This window comes from Artemia franciscana, chromosome 4 (genome assembly GCF_032884065.1).
Source record: "Artemia franciscana chromosome 4, ASM3288406v1, whole genome shotgun sequence".
Taxonomy (NCBI): domain Eukaryota; kingdom Metazoa; phylum Arthropoda; class Branchiopoda; order Anostraca; family Artemiidae; genus Artemia; species Artemia franciscana.
In genome coordinates this window covers 58,714,067-58,731,808 of record NC_088866.1, presented here as the reverse complement: position 1 = coordinate 58,731,808, position 17,742 = coordinate 58,714,067, and the positions used below count along the sequence as shown (strand labels likewise).

Here is a 17,742-nt window from a genome sequence, read left to right as displayed (position 1 = left end):
ATTTTTCCAGTTTCCGATGTTCATATTCGTGGAGATTTTGTAAGTAGATCATTTTCTAAAACAGAGTCGAAAGTTTAAACATATACTTTCCTTGGCAATTCCTATTTATTTTCTATTATAAAAATTGTTAGAATTGAAGTTTAAACATATACTGGGAGAGAGAGAGAGAAAGAGATAGAGAAAGAGAGAGGGGGGAGAGAGAGAGAGGGGGAGAGAGAGAAAAAAAGAAGGGAAAAAAGATATAGAGAGATGAAGAGAAAGAACGAGAGAAAGAGAAAAGGAAAGAGAGAGGAAGATAAAGGGAGAATGTTTGAGACATCAAGATTGACAAAAAGAGAAGCATCTTTTTTATATATAACATTATCTATATGATTATGGATCCAGTACCCAATGGGTCAAAAGTATTTCACTGATTTCGATATTTTTAAAGAAATCCTTTATGTCTCTGACATCCATAAAACCTTAAAGCCTGATATTCCACCAATTAGCTTCTTTTTCCGATGTATTTTTCTAGGGTTGTGTCTGCTGAATACCATTTGAAGGATTCAGCAAACAAATGTCGGAAACAAAGACACCCATCAGAAGACTGTTCCATGTGAAATTGCGAGTTCTGACAAGAATTAATTTTTAATATTTAAATTTATTTTTTTATTTAATTTCTGATTGTTTTGAAAATAATGCTGAGAAATCTAGCGCCCTCTCCGTGGAAAATTCCCTTCCCCTATGAGAGATTTCTCCATGGAAAGATCTTCTCACGTATATTCACCCCGGACCCCCCCCCCTCACACAAACACACAAATACCAGAAAAAATCCCTATTGAAAACGTCTGTATACTTCCCAATAACCAATACTGTGTGCAAATAATGGGCAAAGTTCACAACTTGCAGCCCTTCCCCTGAGGGGTTGTGGGGGATTAAGTCAACCTCAAAGACATATTTATAAGGTTTTTTGACTATGTTGAACAAAAAGGTTATCTCAAAAATTTGATCGAGTGACTTTGGGAAAAAATTAGCTTGGAAGGGGGCCTAGTTGTCCTCCTTTTTTTGGTTACTTAAAAGGTCACTAGAGCTTTTAATTTCTGTTTGAATAAGTCCTCTTTCGGTATTCTAGGACCACTGGGACGATATAATCGCCCCTGGGAAGAAAAAACACAAAAAAAACAAATAGACACGCGTCCGTGAACTTTCTTCGGGCAAAAAAGACAAAACCCCGCATTTTTGCAGATAAGAGCTTGGAACTTTTACAGTAGGGTTCTCTCATACGCTGAATCTTATGGTGTGATTTTCATTACGATTATATAGCTCTTAGGCCCCCCCCCCTTTATTCGAAAATAAAGCAAATATTATCAGGTTCGTAACTTTTGATGGATAAATAAACTTGATTAGACTTATATATTTGAAGTAGCATAAAAATCCTTTTCTTGTGACGTATCTATTAATATCAAAATTCCGTTTTTTTAGAGTTTTGGCTGCTCTCGTGCCGAGTCGCTCCCTACTTACAGTTCGCCACCACGAACTGTTTGATAGTGAGGATACTGGACATAAGCGTGGACAACGACTATTTACGACAGATTGCTTAGAGATTTCAATTGTTTAAATTAATTTAGTTGATGGTAAACCTGGTCCTTCAGGCCCTAATTTTGGACCCTCTGTAGTAACACCAATATGATTTTAGAAAACTCCACAAAAGCACCTATTGCAAAATTGGCAATTGTGCTGGACAATGCTTAGTAGGCTATAATTCTCATAGCCTATTATCTGTTGCACTTTCTCAAACAATCGGACCAGACTTAATTGAGCTGTGCGCCGAACGAGAGGTTGATGAGAAGTTCATTCCCAGAAGACGTAATTTTTCATCCATATCGACTAAAAGCTTTAACTTTAAGCTTGAAACTAGGATGTAGGTTCAGGCCTTCAATCGGATGAATGAGTTCTATGTTTGGTTTGTTTTGTAACTGATCCTCCTGGCACCAGCCCCTCTTTTCCCTTCTGAAGACCTTGATGTAGAGAAAAGGAAGCTTAGTTTGTGTCTTCGCTTATGGACAGCGGGATAAGCCGTGGCATCACTAGAAAACTGATGCAGAGGATTTCCGAGACTATCCCTTGTGCTATTGATGATACAACAATGACTTGACTTTTAGCAGACGAGCTTTATAAATACGTTGGACTTTTACTATAAGGAGTCAATAGATGGCTCTGGTGGAAAAACATTCTAAGTTTTTTTAGACGACTTTTTAAGGGCTAGATATATTTGTTTTTCAAATTTCTTCCTTCTCTTCTTTCAAGGTGGCGTTTTCTTTTTCAGCTAATCAGTGCAATCAGCGTTACTATTTGTCTCTAGTGTGGTAATACAAGTAAATTAAAGGCTAATTGCTATTTCTATCGCATAGCAAAAAATAGGTAGTTTTCCTAATTAGATAAGACAAGAAAATATATTATTCCTACGACAAAAGTCGAAAACATGTTTTGAGCTATCAATTAGGAATCATTTTATTGACATATCTATGAAAAAGGTCAAACGAATGGAAAAAAATATTCAAAGATAGTTATTTTGCACGTGCTAGAGGGGAATTCCTTTTGTTATTTTTTAATTTCTTATCAATGAAAAAACATTTTCCAGTGAATATAAAAAAAAAGAAAAATTTCAAATCTAAAGGGCGATAAAAAGTTTAGAGGGAAAATCCGTTCCCCACAATTGGCCCCCCGTATGGATATACTCTTGCCCATAACATGCACATATAAAAGTTAAAATAGCCTTGGTCAAGTAAAATTCAAGTTTCTTTTGTATTTTCAGTGATTGTATCAAGGAATCTACCCAAGAGAAACAGAGCCTGATCAATAAAAACACCAAGGTGAGTTGATAACCAAAAAGGCTTAAATACATGAAAAAAAACTCAGGTGTCAAATTTGGCTATTTTAGTCGAGTCTGTGTTGAAACACTTAAGTCCCCCCTGCTGTAACTCCTAAGACATGAGCCAGAATGATCAAGTGTCTGACCCCAAATCAGGAAATAGTTTTTACAAAACAGGACACGGAGAAGAAAAAAATAGAATAAATCCGTCATTATTGGAAAACTGGAGAAAAATTGGGAAAAAAAAAATTGGAAAAATTATTATTGTAATTTTTCGTGTTGTTGATGGAAATTCTTACCGTTGTTACCTCGGTATTAGCTTTGCCACGCAGTTTCTGTCTTTTTTATGAGGTAGAATGAAGTCTTCCGTAACCTTCAGTGGCAAACCAGTGCACATAATTATGATATTCTTTTAACTAATGATTATTTACAGTTTTTTCTCTTTGCGTCTATTATAAGGAAGTAAGCTGAATTTCCAAATATAGAAAGTTGTTGAGAATATAAGTTCTATTTGGCTTCGTCAAGATGTTCATCAATCTTGATCATATAATGAGATGCAAGCAGGGGAAGGGGCATTTTGTGATGGAAGTGAAAGAAAAATGAAATAATTAATCAAAACTCCCCCGATAACCTTCCTTAATTTAGGATATTGTATTTAAATCGGATTGGAAAGTGAAATATTACACTCATTTGTTTACTTACAATACTTTGGGGCAAATAGCTAGAATTTTAAGAGTCCGGGGATGGTTATAAAATGAAAGCCCCGTCTCCTTCCTCTTAAAACTTGCAGTTAGTCGAAGATTGGGCAGTCAGCCGACATAACTTTAGTTATAAAACTGACGAATAGCATCAAAAGGAAAAAGATATATCATTTTCCTATATTTCCCGATAAAAAGTATCTGTCTATTGTATGGTTTGTTATTATGATGTCAATAATCCAACTATGTTTAGCTCTTGTTTCTATGTCAAATTTTGACCACTAAAAAGGGCACAAAATTTAATGTTTACGTGAAATTTTAATCAAGTTAAAGGAGTAATTCGCGCCACAATATTTGTTTAAAACAAAATTTTCTGTTTCTCTGCATTACCATCTTCAGAGCATTTTAGAGATTACCTTAGTCAGTCCAACATGAATAAATAGATTTTTTCCATTTTGTCTGGGATATATTCTCATATACATCCTGTATCCGTACTGGAATATGTAAAAGCTGTTAGATCGAAGGGATCGCTGTATCCCCCAGTTCTCAATCTTGTATTTCATGTCATCAACCTGGAACGATGCAAATTTAATACAAGCTCTCCTTTTTAGATCAAAGCCGAAACTAAGGAAAATTAAACCTACAAGGAAAAAAGGGTCTAAAGGTGATCCTTTGGGAGGACTACTGTGATAAAAGACAAAGTCTCAAGGCAGAGTTGCTCTCTTAAATAATTTAAATTGTATTCTAAGGGTCGTAAATCTAAAAAAATCAGCTGCAGTTGCCTTTAATTTTTTATATCACATTTCCATGCACGTACCCAGGGTTTTTCAGGATGAGGGGGAATAAAAAAACAAGTTTTGTTAAATATTTTGAATGAAAATATAATGAATATAATGAAAAATTTCTTTTCTCTTACTATTAATATCATAAATGCCATCCCGAAATACAGTTGTTCTATCATCTTAAAAATAATTTGTTTTCTTTTTTTTTCTTTAAAATTCTTATTTTCCTATAAATCTCTAAAATTGCGATGATGCAAAAAAGCGACACAAACATTTTATCCTTTGATCTTTCTAAATAATCCATCCTGATGCTAAAATCTTGCGCACCTATATAGATTGGGCCCTATGTAATTGAATGCGTATCGATGACTGCCGTGTCGTTTGGCATTATATATATATATATATATATATATATATATATATATATATATATATATATATATATATATATATATATATATATATATATATATATATATATATATATATATATATATATATATATATATATATATATATAGCAAAATATTGTAGACGGAGGGACTTGAAGAATCACATTAAAAAATAATCTCACAAGTATTTTGCAATCGCTTAATAGATAAAGAAGTTTAAAAGTTCCTAAGTTCCGTTTGAATTTTTAAGTTCTCTTTTTCTGGCAATTTTCTACAAAGCTTAGTTCATTCGTGTTACCTCAAAAGCCCTTATGATGCATACGTTTAAATTTATAGAAAAGCGAAAAAACTTTTCGAACTCTTTTCAAGAACCAATTGGTTATTCGAGAGAAATTTTTACAGATACCCAAGAAAATGTGAACAAGACATATACAACCACTGATTTATCCAGGGAGTTAGGGGCTTAAACCACAATGTTTGAACGACGCGTAAAAATGTAACAAAAATGCTCACGAACAAATTTTTAATGTGTTTCGCGTTTTGTTTTGCACCCCCCTCTCCGGAATAAAAATCCTATATATGGCCCTGGCTTAATGGCCTCAATCGAATGGATTGTAAAGTTCAGTTGGGTATAAAGAAAACATCATCAATAGTTCACATTAGCGCCATTGAACAGAGCCGTTCAAGGGGAGGGGTAACCGGAGAAGCTGTCCCTGGCACTATGGTGAGAGGGGTGCTACGACTGGAGACTACCCACTTTTATTCGACCATTTTTACTTATATTTGAGTCAGAGATGCATTGTAATTAATTTTTCCCCAGGCATCACTAGCCCTAGGAACAGCTCTACCGTTGAGTTGCTACAGTTAAGCCAGTAGACTGTCAATTTACCCATTATGTTGAAGTATATTTTCAGGTGAAAAGCATGAAGAATGATCCTATAAGGATATGTAATATCCCAGGATATCCTTCGCCTCTAATGCTACGGAACTACTTTTCCCTCCACCCACTGGGTTACCTTTTTGTAATTTAGTTTTTGGGATGCTTTGAAAATGCTAAATAACATGAAGGTTCTCAGAGAACATTGAGATGTGACAATTAGTGCCTAGTTATGAAGATGCGGCTTATGGTAAATTTAATTAATTCAACACCAATAATTAATCTTAAAGACTGCCTGAATACCCCGATTATTAACGACTCATTACCCAACTGGATAATCATGATATGCATTCCTTCCTTTCTAGATTCATCATTAATAATCTTGGAACCTCTTAATAGCATTCATCCCATGTCATATTAATTAATTAATGTTTAATAGTGACAGAATCTTATCCTCATCAACATGAGGGGTTGTTCACTCTGTCATCTAACGTACAACCCAGAGCGCCATTACTTCAACGCGCCGCAACTATTTGCGCCACATTTGGCACACTTCTGCTATGCCAGTTCCTCTTTCCGCCACACACGAAACTCAACCCCTTTTATATATAATTTTGTAATGTGAGCAGCCCCTCACCTCAATATACATGATGGTTTTGAAAAATACTTGGTTAATTAGGGAGGGCATGTTTAGGAAGTTTTTTGACATGTGCCAAGACTTGTTATAGTGTTCGCATTATATCTAAATTATTTATTATGCAAGTTCCTTACCCTTTGCGCATTCTTGCTGATGAACCAGGTACTCATTAAGTGGACCTTACCATTAGATTCAAAAACAGCATTTCAATTGCATAATAAGAACCAAAAGAGGGTAAAGAGGCGATGTTAGGTAACTAAAAGAAGGACTGAATGGATAGGTTAACTTACTAAGGTAGAATTCTTAGTAAGGATTGTGGAAGCCAAATATCTTCAAAGCGAAGAGCAAGGTATGGAGGAGGAAGTATCCCCCTTCATATTAGGAATAATTTCTGTTTGTTTTAAGCGTCGTTTTTTCTAAAATTAGAGTATTTGAGGGTTTCATTTATTCTTGGCCTTCTAGGGAGAGGGTGTATCCCCAGTCTACCGCGCCTACCCAGTCTACTTTCAGGCTCCTAATTCTAAAAAATAAGTGTACTGTTTGCGTCAAGGGTTAGTTTTCTTCATGTTCCATGAAAACCAAAGAAAAGACAATGTAGAAAAGTGAGACTGCTTGAAAGAGCAAACATATGTACCTGCCAGTAAAAAGTATAAACTCTTTTGCCATTTTCCACGTGAATAGTGTTGTTGAACTTGTCAATTTCAAACTGTCGTGGACCTGGAGCTCCCTCAGCTTCATCATCTTCAAAGTCATCTTCGTCAATGTCAAAATCTTGACTTGGTAGCTGTGAGTCGCTACTCTGACTTCTGCCATTTATCGAAGCCCTTTGAGATGAGGGCAAAGTTGCACCGCCACCACCAGAAGAGCTAACACCAGTGCCACTAAAAATGAAAATAAAAAATGATTTGTATCCCACTTTTTTTTTATCTCAAACACTTTTTACTCTTGTGTTAAAGCAAATTCTCTGGAATTCTTGGGAACAAAAGTCATACTTTAGTGCAATTAAATTAAAAAAAACAAGTTTTTTTTTAAATGAAAGTAAGGAGCAACATTAAAACATAAAACGAACAGAAATTACTCCGTATATGAAAGGGGCTTTTCCTCCTCAACGCCTCACTCTTTACGCTAAAGTTTGACTCTTTCTCTTAACTCTATTCTTAAAACAGTAAGAAACTTTAGCGTAAAGAGTGGGGCGTTGAGGAGGAAAAGCCCCTTTCATATACGAAGTAATTTCTGTTCGTTTTATGTTTTAATGTTGCTCCTTACTTTCATTAAAAAAAACTTGTTTTTTGTTTATTTAATTTCTGGATGTTTTGAATTAATGCATGTTTTGATCTTGGCTCTCCGCACATAAATAATTAGAAAGAAACTTGCATATTAATTAATTGCAATTAATCAGAAGATTTTGAGAACAAAGGACCGAGGGAGGAGGCCTAGTTGCCCTCCAAGTTTTTGATTACTTAAGAAAGCAACTAGAACTTTTAATTTTTTACAAACGTTTTCATTGGTAAAAAATATACATAACTTACGAATTAACTTACGTAACGAACTTCTATATTCGTATGTTTTTATTGCGTATATGAGGGGGTTCAACCTTCGTCGCTCTTTATACCAAAGCTTAGATTTTGTCCCAATTCCTTAAGAATGAGCTCTGAATCAGAAAGGCGGTAGAATAAATAGTTGAAATTACTAAAAATACTTTGGCATAAAGAGTGGGGTATACCGAGGAGGTAACCCCCTCATATGCGTAATAGTTTATGTTCGTTTTAAGTTTTAATGCTGCTCCTTACTTTCAGTACAAAAAAACTTTTCATCTTTATTTTTTTCATTGTTTTTTTAAATAATGCTAGAAAATCCTACACCCCTTCACTGAAATTCTCTTCCCCCATACCCCCCAAACCCCCCTAAACCAAAAAAATCCCCCTGAAAACATCTGTACACTTCCTAGTAACCATTAATGTATGTAAACACGGGTCAAAGTTTGCAACTTGCAGCCCCTCCCACGGGGACTGCGGGAGAGTAAGTCGTCCCCAAAGACATAGTTATTAGGTCCACTGACTTTTGGGAAAAAATGAGCGTGGGAGGGGGCCTAGGTGCCCTCCAATTTTTTTGGTCAATTAAAAAGGGCACTAGAACTTTTAATTTCCGGTAGAATGAGCCCTCTCGCGACATTCTAGGACTACTCAGTCGATACGATCACGCCTGGGGAAAAAAACAAACAAAAAAACAAACAAATAAACACGCATCCGTGATCTGTCTTCTGGCAAAAAATGCGAAACTCCACATATGGTTCTCTTATACGCTGAATCTGATGGTTTGAATTTCGTTAAGATTGTATGACTTTTAGGGGGTATTTCCCCCTGTTTTCTAAAATGAGGCAAATTTTCTCAGGCTCGTAACTTTTGACGGGTATAACTGATTTTGATGAAACTTATATATTTAAAATCAGCATTAAAATACGATTCTTCTGATGTAACTATTGGTATCAAAATTCAATTTTTTAGAGTTTCGGTTACTATTGAGCCGGGTCGCTCCTTACTACAGTTCGTTACCACGAACTGTTTGATTGGTATCCATTTTAAGTTTTAATGTCACTCACTGTTTCTGTTTAAAACTAAAATTTGCAATTTTACTCTATTTATGTTTTTGTTAAATATTATTTTACAGTTATTTTAAAAATGCGGGGCTACCAATCCCCAACCCTCACCCTTTATAATAAAGATTAATTTTTAGATTAAAATACTTAAAGAAAAGTTTGATCATTAAGCATATTTGCTTTTGAAAGTAAAATATAATTTTTCTAGATGATATGGAATCAAACTCCAATTCTTTACCCTTAAACTCAATTTTCATCTCAAAATTTTGATATTTTCAAAACAAATGTTTTCATTAAAAAGACCTTCTTCACAAGAACAAAAGAGCTTTCATCCCTCAAAGCATCCATATAGTAAGCTTCATCCTAAAATCGTGAGTACCCACTGGTCTTCAAACAAAAAGAGGTCAGAGGTTAAACCCACTCATCTGAATATTTATCATATGGATAAAGATGTACTGTTCGGGCTACAAGTGTCCCCTGCTTAAAACAGAGTACCCCGGTCTTCCCCTAATAGCCAGTGCTGAACTATGCAATACCCTATAGTCGTTAGTTTTATTAGAAACATGGTCAGTAATAGTGGTTGATTTTCATGGACATAATTGTGTTAAGTGGTTGGAGGAGGATTTTGTGGTATTTGCCAATAGGGCCCCGGAAACTGGGAGTCAACATAAATATCGTTTTAATAGTGCTAATGTCAATGGCTATATCAGCATTTTTGCTCAATAGCACTTCAAACCTACTTAGACGAGAAATCATCTTTTGAGGGAAAATTTACCAGAAACTGACATTTTGATGTGGTGGGATATCTATTTTTACTTAGAAAGGGCACTAGATCTTTAATATTTCACTTGAATGAGCCCTCTTTTGATATTCTATGAACAATAGTTTCTTACTTTTTTCGACACAGCTCCTACCATTAGGCATCCTTTCTTTAGACCACACCGCAGTTCTATAACGTACATATAAACGTTCAAATGGGGATAAATCCATTTATTTAAACAGTGAACAAAAAAAAACGGTACAAAAGTCCAGATATATCGATCGCATATACAGCCGTTATCAGTAGAAATACTAAAATAATAAAATTGAAACTATCATTTATACAAAGCAAAATAAATAATTTTCCGGGTCATTCACAAAATAATGAACTTCCGGATTATTCGCTAGATCTCGTTTTCGGAGAAACAAATTTAAATTACAATTGAATGAACGAACGGGGTGTTTTAGAACCCTAAACAAGAAGTGAGTAAAATTAATGCTGATATTTCCGATGACCTCCCAGGAGAATACGTATCATATAAAAGATATAGTTTTGTGAAGGATAAGCACAAAGAAGGAACTAAGCTAATGTCCAAATTTTTTAATTCAATTGATACTGCTGATTTGCCACCCTATGACTTAAGACTAAAGAATAACAGGATAATTTTGCTACTGCATACAAAGGGCATGTGCAATGGAACGTGCCTAGTTATTACTGAAATATATAACAATGCAAACAAAGCAACACTGATTCCTGGGGAAAATCTGGAAAAAAATTGTTTGGTTCCTATGACGTCTTTCAAATTTTACAAGATAATGAATGAATCTCAACAGCTAAAGCAAAACGCATGGAGAAAATGGAAATGATGAACGGAAAGGAAGCAAGACGAAATCTGCGGTTAGAAGACATACAACAAAGAGCACCACAATATATCACAAATGAAAATTATGAATAACGAAATCTGTGATTAGAAGACAAACGATAATAAGAATCAAATCATAAACGAAAATGAATCGCAATGAAATCTGCGGTTAGAGCACATACGACAACGAGCATGATCAATCACAGGAAGCATTCAGAAAGAAATCAAAATTACAATTGAATGAAGAAACGCGTTATCTTATGAGCATTACAACGAATCACAAACGAAAACGGTGCACAACAAAATCTGCAGTTACAAGACAAGCGATGAGAATCACATCAAATTGCAAACAGAAATAACACATGACAAAACCTGCGGTCAAAGCATAAGCAACATTGAGAATCCCAACGAATTATAGATAAAAGTGATGCACTACAAAATCCGCTGTTACAGGACCTACGACAACGAGTATGATCAAACTGTTCATGGTAACGAACTGCAAGTAAGGAGCAATGCGGCTCAACCGTAACCGGAACTCTAAGAAAAAGAGTCTTACTAACAATAGATACGTCAAAAGAATCGAATTTCGATGATTGCTCAAAATATATAAAACTCGCCAAATTTAATGGTACCCATTAAAAGTTAAGAGCCTGGGAAAATATGCTTAATTTTTGAAAAAAAGGGAAACACCCCCAAAACATCAAGTGACATTAACAAAAATCATTCTATCTGATTCAGCATACCAGAGAACACTACTCTAGATGTTTCAATTTTGTACCAAAATGTTGAATTTTGCATTTTTTTTTCTTTTTTTTACCAGAAGAAAGACAACGGATGCACGTTCATTTGTTGTTTTTTGCCCCCAAGGGTGACTATATCGAGCCAATTATTATTTTTTTGTGAGGGGGGCTTTATTATTAACACACAATATAACAATAGAAAAAAAATACCAAGAAGCCCATAAATCTAGGCTTGTGCGGTATAGGCTTATTCCAGACATAAAATCATTAACAATTAATAAAAAAATAAACAATATACAGAATTAACAAACAAATAAGGGTTCCAAAACAAAACTCAAAATATCCTATACTGCTTGCGAGAAAAACTGCCACAATTGCTTACCTTTTTCATAAAAAGAAAAATAATCGAAATAACAAAAACAAATAAATCAAAATTCATGGCAACCCAGACAATGGTTCCTCAGCAGCCCCCGAAAGGCCGGCCTCATACAAACTCACAGGAGTTTCCTCAGTTTCCTCATACAAACCCACAGGAGTCAAATTCTATACAATAGGCGAGATTTTACGCATTGAAAACACCAGACCGTGAGGATTTTTAGGTGAATTCCTAAATTCCGCAAAATTTCGTACATTTTAATTGTGAGATTGCGATACAGTAATAAAATATTTCCAAAACAATCAGGCGCTAGAAAATGTAACAAATCAAACATAAACTGACACTTATAACAAAAAAACAAATGGACCAGCATAATACAGACTTTTGTATTAGCTGATCGAACTGAAAATCGAGAAACACATCCATTTAAATACGAATAACATAATTTTGTAATATTTGTTATCTAACACTTAACACTAAACTTAACACTTCTTCCAAAATAACACCAAGATACTTTATTGATTTCTTTATTGATACTTTATTGATTATTGATACTTTATTGATACTTATTGATACTTATTGATATTTATTGATTATTGATACTTATTTATTGATACTTTATTGAATACTTTATTGATATTGAGGCGCAATTGCATGACCAACTTCAAGCTATTTAAGCTAAGGATAATAATTTGTTGAACGGCCAAAAACTATGAACGCTGATTTATTATAATTGAGTTTCAATTTGTTGAGGCACAGCCGCTTTTCAACCTTGGCCCTATCATCTGATAGCGTCTGAACCAGCTCTTTTTCAGACCTTCCTGCCACTGTATATGAAGTGCCATCAGCAAATAATATTAGAGATTTCACTAGTTTATGGGTTTCATCATTAGCTTCACTTCTTTAGTGCAGGTTAGAAATCACATTCATATAGAAAAAATAACGGGCCAAGGGGTGATCCTTGGGGAACCCTACAAATAGTTTTAAAGTCATTAGACTGCATATCATTTACTTTTAAAAACAAGTATCTAAAGCAAGTATTGTAAGAAAACAACTATTGTAAAAGATTAGGAGAGGGTTCATTTGATCGGAAATCAAAAGTTCTAGTGCCCTTTTTAAGCGACCAAAAATATTGGAGGACAGATAGCCCCCCTCTCACCCTCACTCTTTCCCATGTCCCCCGATCAAAATTTTTAGGCACTCATTTTTACAGCATAGTATGAAAATCTAATAACTATGTCTTTGAGGATGACTTAACCCCCCACAGTCCCCGGGGGAAGGGCTGCAAGTTATGAGCTTAGCCCATTGTTTACATATAGTATTGGCTATTGGAAAGTATACAAACGTTTTCAGGGGGGGATTTTTCTGGCGGTGGTGAGGTGGTTACGTTTGAGGATCTTTCCATTGATGAATTTCTCACAGGGAAGGGGAAGTTTCCATAGAGGGGGAGTCAGGTTTCCCAGAATTGTGTAAAAAAGATCAGAAGTTAAAAAAAAGTTTTTCCAACTGAAAGTAAGGAGCAACATTAAAACATAAACGAACAGAATTATTACGCTCTTTACACTAAATTTTTTCAAGTACTTTTAAAAGAGCTATTTATTCTAACCGGCCTTTGTGATTCAGGAATCATTCATAAAGAATTGGGATAAAATTCGAACTTTAGTGTAAATACCGAGGTATTGATGAGGGGAAGACCCTCCTCATGTACGTAATAATTTCTGTCCCTATTAAGTATTAATCTTGCTCCTTACTTTCAGTTGATAAGACTTGTTTTTTTTAATTTAATCAATCAATCAGGAAGCATTAGCAAAGTAATCAAATTTACAGCGGAATGAAGGAACATGTTATTTTAGCGTCGCTAAAAAATAATTAAGTACTATTAATGCTAAGATTGTTGATCGCCTCCCAAGAGAACACAAATCCTATAAAATTAAACCTCTTGACTTAAAACTAAACAACAACAGAAAAATTATGTTAATGCGTAATTTGAAATTCAAATATATTTAAGCCTACCCTGTGCCGAGTACCAGGAACCGAGCAAACTTCGGTCTCCTTGAATTAATAACTTATTTGTGCATAGGCTACATAAAGTCTATCCTTAGGGACGAACGCTCCACCATTTGGGATCCGTAAACAGAAAACCTGCAGCTCAATTTAAATAGGTTGGCCGTTTTAAATTTTCACTTGATGACATTTTAGCATTTTTTTGTCGGCTAAATTTTTTTGGTTGAGTCGTAAAATAGCTGAAAATCCCACTTTACTGTGGCGCAGCCTCTTTTATTGCTAAAAAAAGCCTTTAGACTTTGCTTCTTATTCTAACGAGTCTTCTCCCAACATTCTAGGATCATTGGTTCAACAAAATCACCCATGAAAAAGAAAAAGTAAAACAAAAACACGCATGCGTCTCTATTCTTCTTGGTTCAAAAGTAAGAATACGAATTTTTGCAAATAGGGGCTTGAAACCTAATCTCAAGTGCTGTCTAAAGCGCTGAATTACACAGTGTAATTTTCTTCAAGACCACCCTACCCCCTTTTTGGAGGTGTTTTGCCCATTTTTCTCAAACGAGGTCTAACAGTTCAAACAAACATATTAGCATGCTATAAAGAATACATTGTCATTCTAAATATCTGCACACAAGGTAGGTTGAACGGAGACGGAGGTAGGAAGCAAATACCTCTAAGGATTAGTCGAGAAATCTTTGATATTCAAGGAAGGAAATTGGACTCTGTTCTAGCTAATGATACTGATCTAGTTTTGCTGTTTGTAAAGAAAATTTAGATTTAAAAGTAAGCTAACAATTTAGCTTTCTAGAATATAGTGCTCCTTTCTATACAGTTGGCGCTTATTTTCTCGCGATTACCGTGAGCCTTGTAAATACGCTAAACGAATCTTAAGGTTCTTTTTCTCTTGGCCATAACAGTTAAGATCAAATTACCGATCACGCATAGACAAGGGCTCTTTGGGCGAATCTCCTCCAAATCACTTATTTCTGGAGAGACAAATTGTTTTGTAACCTTCTGCGCGAAATTTTAAGCCAGTAAATAGATAAAAAGATAAATTCAATTGATTGGTTGTTCTATGTTAAAACATAAGCCAGTAAAAAAAGGAGAAGTCTGAATCACAATTTTTTTTTTATAAGTGAGCCCTCTGTTACTCTGCTGTCTATTTATAAATTTGTAAAAGATGAATCAGGATTTGATTTCAGAATTCCCTTTAAGGACATGCGGTACCTTAAAGAGCACCCCTGTCTCCTCCAACATAAGCTTCTTTTGGTTTAACTTGGCTAAAGTATTTAGAATTACTCAAGCGGTCTTGCCTTAGCTTGTAGAGCTTGGATAATAAATCCGAGTAAACGACGGAAATCAAAAGCCGACACTTACTTTCCTGAAAATCCTAAAAAAAAAACATTTAACTTCCCTTGTTTTGTGCTGGAGATAGAGGTATTCAGATACAATGAAACTTACATTATCAGAAGGTGTCCATTTTGTTTTTTCAATTAAACGGAGCAAAATTTGCATTTCAAAGGTTAGGAAAGAGCAGTCTCTAAAAACGTTCCAGCATATCTACTCAGAAAACGCTATAAAATCAGCTCAAAAGAATTGTCATTTGAGTTTTTGGCCGCTTTGGAAGTTTCTTGTGGAATCCTCCGTTTCGTTTGACAAACCTGCCGACTAAGGGAAGTACATTTCACTGTCTTTATAGTCGAATTTCACAGTCAAAACATAAATCCTTGACAGCTTTTGATTTTAGCTAGTTCCATGGGAGAACTTGTTAATGGACCCTTTATCCTTGAGACGGTCAGTCAACGCTGAGACCCACAAAATGATCTTAAGGCGTTGTATGGCTTTAAATCATTACCCTAGAAAAGACGATTGCCCAGATGTACATTTTGGCTTAAAACTATAAATATTTAAATTGAATAAACGTGAACGTACAATGAAAATAGATGAAGTTTCCTTTTGTTTTATTGTTGCGTTTCGTTTCTTCAAAAATGTTTATGGCTTCATAGATAAGTATTTTGAATATACAGTTAAAAGCCAATTTTTTCCAACTTCGACTTACAACAAAGAGAAATAGAGTTTACTAAAAAAAAACATGGTGAACAAAACTTTTTGTTCTTTTTACTGACATAAAATTCCATACTAACTTTATCTTCAGAAATATGGAATGATGTTATAGGCTAACGGAAATAGGTCACTTCTCGAAAAAAAAATCAATAAAATTGAATAATTCTGTTTAAAACGAAAGAATAGCACAGTAGTCTCTCTTATTTGTCTTCGGTTGGAACTTACAAGCATAATTAGAAAGACTAGGCTCGAAGAATCAAGGTGCTGCAAGAACCGTAACACGAACAACTTTGTTCTCAGTGTGGAGGAAACATGTACGGACCATGTGCTGCATTAGGCTTTCACAAAGGATTAGCATTCAACAGCTGAGGAAAATAGCGGTCAAAAGCTTGACGTTTACACCATGATCAAGAAAGGACGGGCTAAGTACCTAGACCCCACAATGAGGTGCTCGGAAGAGACCCTAACACGCCAGGCACTACTACCATTCTTCCCCTTTTCTTCGTTGAATACAAACCAGGTGACTTGACTAAATATTGGCATAAAATAGTCAGAAAGGGAGTCGAACGGCTTGAGGGATTCTGGATGCATGATTACAAGTGGAACACAGCGTGGATACAGTCCTTGGCTATATTCAGAAGAAAAAACCAAATGGAAGCATTTGGTCCAGTTGATTCTCGATGCCGAGTTGGGCTGAACAACCCGTTTAACTTCTTAAGTATGTACGTCCAAAAAGATAACTTAGAACTTGATTTAGTCTCAGACAGACAGGATAATTAAAAAAAAAACAACAAAAAAACAAAAAACAAAACAAAAAAAAAACAAACAAGAAAGTATCACTGAATTGTGTTTTTGTTTTAAGTTTTAATGTCGCTCCTTACTTGTAGTCAAAACAAATCTTTGTTTTTTTTATTTAATTTCTGAACGTTTTTGAATTAATACATGTTTGATTTTGGCTCTCCGCAAATGAATAATTAAAACGAAATTTGAGTATTAATTTTTTTTGCTAAATGGCTTTCTCTTGGTTTTGTTCGGACGATTTTGAGAAAAAAGGATGGGGGAACAAACCTTGTCGCCCTCCATTTTTTCGGTTACTATAAAAGCAAACTAGAACTTTTAATTTTAACATTTTTATTAGTACAAACATACGTAATTTACGAATTAGCTTACGTAACGAACTTCTATGTTCATATATTTTTATTATGTATATGAGGGGTTGGCCCCCTCGTTAATACCTCGCTCTTTACACTAAAGCCTTAATTTTGTCCCAATTCTTTAAGAATGACCCCTGAACCACAAAGGCCATAGATTCAATAGTTGAAATTGCTAAAAATACTTTAGCGTAATGAGCGAGGTATTTGGGAGGAGATGGACCTCTCATATGCGTAATAATCTCTGTTCGTTTTAAGTTTTAATGCTGCTCCTTACTTTCAGTTGAAAAAACTTTTTCTTTTTTTTTAGATAAAGTCTAGGAAATCCCGGACTCTCCCTTCATCGAAATTCTATTCCCCCGTGACAAATTCTCCCAAGGGAAGATCCTCCCACGTATCCCCTCCCCTCAACCCAACGACCAACCACAAAATCCCCCTGAAACGCCTGTACACTTCCCAAGAACCATTACTACATGCAAACACTGGTCAAAGTTTGTAGCTTGCAGCCCCTCCCACGGGGACTGTGGGGGAGTCAGTCAGCCTCAAAGACATAGTTATTATGTTTTTCGACTATGCTGAACAAAATGGCTATCTCAAAATTTTGATCCGTTGACTTTGGGAAAAATGAGAGTGGGAGGGGGCCTAGGTGCCCTCCAATTTTTTGGTCACTTAAAAAGGGCACTATAACTTTTAATTTCCCTCTATAATGAGCCCTATCGCGACATTCTAGGACCACTTGGTCGATACGATCACCCCCGGGGAAAAAAAAACAAACAAATGAACACGCACCCGTGATTGGTCTTCTGAAAAAAAAAAATACAAACTTCCACATTTTTGTAGATAGGAGCTGTAGAAACTTCTACAGTAGTGTTCTCTGATACGCTGAATCTGGTGGTGTGATTTTCGTTAAGATTTCATGACTTGTAGGGGTTGCTTTCTCCTATTTTCCAAA

General features: G+C 35.2%; 1 protein-coding gene across 1 annotated transcript in view; it reads right to left on the bottom strand.

The window, feature by feature from the left end:
- Window positions 1-17,742, bottom strand: part of LOC136026668 (uncharacterized) — a 71,833-nt gene that overhangs the window by 15,619 nt on the left and 38,472 nt on the right. The window contains exons 4-5 of the mRNA XM_065703411.1: window positions 6,872-7,118; window positions 3,966-4,121 (exon numbers count right to left, since the gene is read on the bottom strand). Of these exons, the coding sequence (XP_065559483.1) occupies window positions 3,966-4,121; window positions 6,872-7,118 (403 nt within the window). The remainder of the gene's footprint in view (window positions 1-3,965; window positions 4,122-6,871; window positions 7,119-17,742) is intronic.